This window comes from Hipposideros armiger, unplaced genomic scaffold (genome assembly GCF_001890085.2).
Source record: "Hipposideros armiger isolate ML-2016 unplaced genomic scaffold, ASM189008v1 scaffold_15, whole genome shotgun sequence".
Taxonomy (NCBI): Eukaryota; Metazoa; Chordata; class Mammalia; order Chiroptera; family Hipposideridae; genus Hipposideros; species Hipposideros armiger.
The window spans coordinates 4,708,751-4,713,831 of record NW_017731365.1 but is presented as its reverse complement, the minus strand read 5'-3'; the positions used below and the strand labels follow the sequence as shown (position 1 = coordinate 4,713,831).

The 5,081-nt window shown below is 39.4% G+C and overlaps 1 protein-coding gene across 5 annotated transcripts in view; it reads left to right on the top strand.

The window, feature by feature from the left end:
• ASCC1 (activating signal cointegrator 1 complex subunit 1) overlaps positions 1 to 5,081 on the top strand; it is a 124,827-nt gene that overhangs the window by 98,387 nt on the left and 21,359 nt on the right. For all 5 annotated transcript variants that reach the window (XM_019625483.1, XM_019625509.1, XM_019625500.1 and 2 more), the window contains exon 9: positions 2,773 to 2,858. In XM_019625483.1, the coding sequence (XP_019481028.1) occupies positions 2,773 to 2,858 (86 nt within the window). The remainder of the gene's footprint in view (positions 1 to 2,772; positions 2,859 to 5,081) is intronic.

The window sequence follows — 5,081 nt, the reverse complement described above, 5'->3', positions numbered from 1 at the left end:
CGACTGATCTGCCTCACCCGGGAAGAGCGCAATGATGGTGCCAGCTTGGGCCAGTGAAGCAACATCCTCCACAACTAGACTGAAGAACAAAAACAACAGCAACTTGTCTGTTCCCCTCACCCAATTCCCCAATAAAATCCAAAAAAAAAAAAAAAGAATTAGACTTTTGAGCTGATTTTAATACTAACACCAACAGAAATAATTATTGTATACCATCTGCCATACCTAATGTGTCCTGCAGACAAAACAGTCATTATGATACAGTCCCTACTTTCCAGGAGCTTCCTGTCTTTGAGGGGTACAGACGGTTAATAGACAATTACAATACAAAATGATGGGGGCAAGTTTTGAGTATAGAGAAGTACCTTTGAATACAGATAGTTATAACAAAGCACCTTTTGGTATAGTTTCCAGTATTTTACTTTATAATCATTAGGCTCCAGAAAATACAATCTTTCACTTGTGTTCAATCAAAGGAATTAATTTTTCTTTGAGAATATGTGATATATGGCCTCCAGCAATTACCCCCACACACCTAAGAGGTGATAACTGTATTTGTGAAGTAGTTCCACCAGCCCACCTTATGGAATTACCACAAATGGACATGTCTTTCTCAAATAGAACATGAGGACTCATGGCCTCTGAAATGCTTGAAAAAAAAAAAAGATTCAGAAAAATCAATGGATTATATATATAGTTTTTGTACCAGACAAAATTATGTTTAGAAAGCAAAAAAAAAGAAAATCAATTTAACTAACAAGATAAGAACTGACTTGGAATAAACAGAAAGGTTAACTGCATTGGCTGCTAAGGTTGTTAAAGATATGTGTGCAGCATAATAACAGCTACATAGGTCAAGGGTCAGGAATGCTGGTGATGGGAAATAGCCTTGGAAAAGAATCAACTTCATCTATTCAGAGAAACAAAATGAGAAAGCAAGTCATTGCTCATTGTTGTAAGAATTTAATGAGTAACAGCCAATTGCTATTCTCCTCCATGAAGAGAATTAGTCCTTTTGGCTCGGTGTAATAGTATGTGTTCTGGGTGCCTTAATAGGAAAAAAGAAAGCTCTAATGACTTTTGGAGGTGAAAGCTACATTTTTTTTGGTAAATCACTTTTGAGAATGGTTGCAGGTGTAATAGACTACTATCTGTCTAGTCCCAGTTAAAATAAGACTTTTCTTACTCTAAGAAGCACTTTGAAAGAAGAGCTGAAAAAAAAGAAAGAAGAATTGAAAACTAAAGAATCATTCTCCTCAGTTGGTTAAGAGCTCGCTCAAGAGTTTGAGCTCTGAGCAACAGCGGTTCGAGTCCAGCCCGAGCTGAGCAGCCGCTGAGCTGCCAACAGGTANTTCTTCAGTCTAGTTGTGGAGGACGTTGCTTCACTGGCCCAAGTTGGCACAATCATTGCGCTCTTCCCGGGCGAGGCACATCAGTCGCCAGCTTCTGGACGGCCACTCACAGCGGCTGCTGGCCACTCACGCCGGCTGCTGGCTACATACGGTAGCCCGTGGCAACCCACTGCCACAGGGACTGCAGCCTATGCCGTCGCCGGTGACTCACAGCAGCCCAGCTCCAGGTTGAGCTGTTGTTCAGCATCTTAGCTGTAGAGGGCAGTGTCACTGGCCCTCATTTGTGGGATCCGAACCGGGGCCTTCTGGCGTCCCAAGCCAGTTCTTAACCATCGCGCCACTTGGCCGGCCCAGTATAGTTTACTTTAAATTTCATATCGCCTCTTAACAGAGGACCCATTTTTAAGCTGTGAAATATCTATGGAATTGGGATCTTTGATTAAGAGACTACTTCCCATTAGAGAAATGGTCCCATAGTTACCCATGTGTAATTCCAATGGGTTAGCTAAAATATATTATGTTCCTTGAGTGATCACTCTGGATATATTGATCAATTCTGACTTGGTAGTCTCCATACCTATATACAGTAAAGGACCATACTCAAAAGTGGAAATACAAATGTTTTTGAAAGTCTGGTGGTGGGCAGGAAAAGGTTGATATTTTGGAAAATACTCTGGCAGTTAAATAATTCTTGAGGATGCTTTGAATTTTCTATACCCTGGATTCTTCTCTGTGTTAAATTTGTACTTGAAAGGAACATAGAATACAGTGTTTCATGTTTTCTTTCCTATTATCCTTTGATATCCTTTTCTTGCTATACTCTAGGGACACCTTTTGAGATAAGCAAGCTAAATTAACTCAAGGAGTTAGAGCTTTGACGAGACTAAGGTCATAGATTTGTTGCATTTATGTGTAGAATGTCTGTAAGGATATCTTTGATTGCAACTAAAGGGATCTTTCTCATTTGGGGGGAGTTCTTAAATCAACCCAAAGCATGATTGCCAGCATTTTTTACTAGTTAATGTGTGAACTTTTGTGCATTTTTACATATTTTAAAAATACATATAGCTTTTACAAAGTCTTGGGTGTTTAAGATCACCTAGTCTTAACCTCTGACTTTGTACATGAGGGACGGAGGTCTACAGAGGAGATAATTTGCCTAAGAATATAGCTAGTTGTATAGTTTATGTACAGTGAGTTCTTGGACAATGTTGAATGAACAAACATATATTGAATGAGTTGATGACAGAGCTGAGACTAGAAACTGGGTCTCTTAACTCATAGCCTGATGTTTTCCTCTCTCTATATGCCATGGTAGTACATGGAGATTTTGCTAGTTGTACCTATAGAAATCCAAGAGAAAACAAACAGATGAATAATCCACACTTCTCTTCTAACATTATATTTGCGATGTTTACAGCTGAAGGCAGGTACAATCTCTACACAGCAGATGGAAAATATATCTTCAAGGAAAGAGAGTCATTTGATGGCAGAAACATTTTAAAGGTCAGTATGAAACAGAGTGAATTGGAAATACATTGGCATGTGTCCTAAAAAAAGCAAGGAAAACAAGTTGTTCTCCTTTTAACGGTAAAATACATTTTTCTCATGTTTCCCATGAGGCTCATTGACTGAAAGGGTTGCTGAACTTTTTTTTTTAATATCCTAAAAGAAAAGAGAAATCTTTTGACTCTGTTAAGGCTGTAGTATCTGTAGAGCATGTGAAATTGATGATTTAAGAAACAAGCATCCAACTACTTGGATCCATAGGAATACGTTGATTTTAACCTTGTGAGTTTTACTCTGTTTTTTACCTCTGGAGGTCTGAGTTTGCGTTTTTTCAAGTGAAAAAAATAACTGTCTTGTTCTAGTAGATTTTCTCTTCTCCCAACTTTAAAGGGACTTTCCAAAGGTGCTTTATAATCTATTTTTACTCAGGAACAGCCCATGTCCTAAAAAGTAGCTAGTCCAGTTCTGACGGTTGAGGCTTTGCTTTCTCAGTGTTAAATTAATCTATGGAATTTAAATAAAAGGGGTTCTTCAGGACTGCATTTATCTTTCTCCCACAGACCACACTCTGTAATATCCACAATGTATGCCCCCTCTGTCAGGTTAACATGCCATTGTGTTTCTGGGCCAAGAGAAACTAAGTTGATACCAATGGAGAGGTTTTTGATTTTTCATTTCACTTGTTCCATAATGGTTTGGTCATACATTTGCACAGCCAGGAGTGTTTTTGGAGCTGGGAGAGAGAGAGAGAGAGAGTATGCATATAACTTCAGAATAAGCTTAACTTTGGAGATGCTTTTCTTTCCCTTCTCTCCCCCACCCTCCATTCCCTTATCTGGTTACTTGACAGTTTTCTTGCCAAATGCCTAAAGTGATCCTATTGCCTCGACTTACTGACATCACTCTTCAGTAGCTGCAAGCTTCTTACTGCAGAGCCCAGCAGAACAATGACAGCATTTATTTAGGCAGATGTTCCAGTTTGTACAATACATCGCAGAGCTATACTGATTCCTTCTTTTCCTGATTCCTTCTTTTCCTTATATCTTTCCTCTTTTTTTTTTTTTTTAATTTTTTGAGGAACAGTGTGTTTTTCCAGAGCCCATCAGCTCCAAGTCAAGTCATTGTTTTCAATCTAGTTGTGGAGGGCACAGCTCACTGGCTCATGTGGGAATCGAACTGGCAACCTTGGTGTTAAGAGCCTGCACCCCAACCACCTGAGCCCCTTATTGGCTGCCCCATACCTTTCCTCTTTTTGAATAGTTTTCTTGTTTTCAGAGTAGCTGTGGTAGCTTTGAGTTTGAGTGACAGGCTGCAAATGAATTCAGTTGCAGTTAACTTGACAGATTTTTCCAGGCCACAGCTTCAGTATGATATGAATCTTTCTCTTCCATCTCATTTCCTTGGGGATTTTCTAATAGTATCTTCAATTACTTTGCTTTTGTTGTTAATTTGATTAAGAAAGAAAATAGACTGAATGGGGAAAGAAATCTGTAGGAGTGACTCAAACCAACTTGGTTCTTTTGGAATTAGAATTAAAGCCCTAAGACGTGTTGATGCAAGTCAAGTGTGAGATTCTTTGATGTCTATAAGAGGGAGGTGAGAGAGCCTGTGGGGTGTGGCTGTCGGAGCAATATGGATCTCTCACTTGATACTTAATTTCCCTCGTTCTGTAAAGTCAGTTTTCTATTTAAAGATGCTTTGCCTTGCAGTTTCCCTAACCACCCCAGTGATGACATGAATGTAGCTCCCTCTAGTGTTGACAAGAGGGAGTACCGTTAACTGGTTCATACCTAATCAGAGTCTTCGAGCTGGGCCCAGTTCTGGGACTTGGAGAGCATTTATTTAATCCAGTTGCACAGTTTAATCTCTAAGAACACAAGATCCAGTGTGGTTAAAGTGGCTTGCCAAAGGTCACCGCTAGTTAGCAGCAGAGTCTGAATCAGAACAAAAATTCAAAACTTACAAGTTAAAATGCTTCTATTGCCTCCCATAAAGATACTCGGTGTTTAGGTAAAGATGATTAGATATTTGAAATTGGGCATATCTATTTAAACTGATAATAGATATCTGATTAAAACTTGTTTCATAAATATCAGAGCAATGGGTGTGCTAGTTAGTCTAAAACTGTGGCTAATTAAGAATTAGACTTTTGGGCCGGCTGAGTGGTGCGTTGGTTAAGAGCTGGCTTGGGATGCCAGATGGCCCCGGTTCGGATCCCAC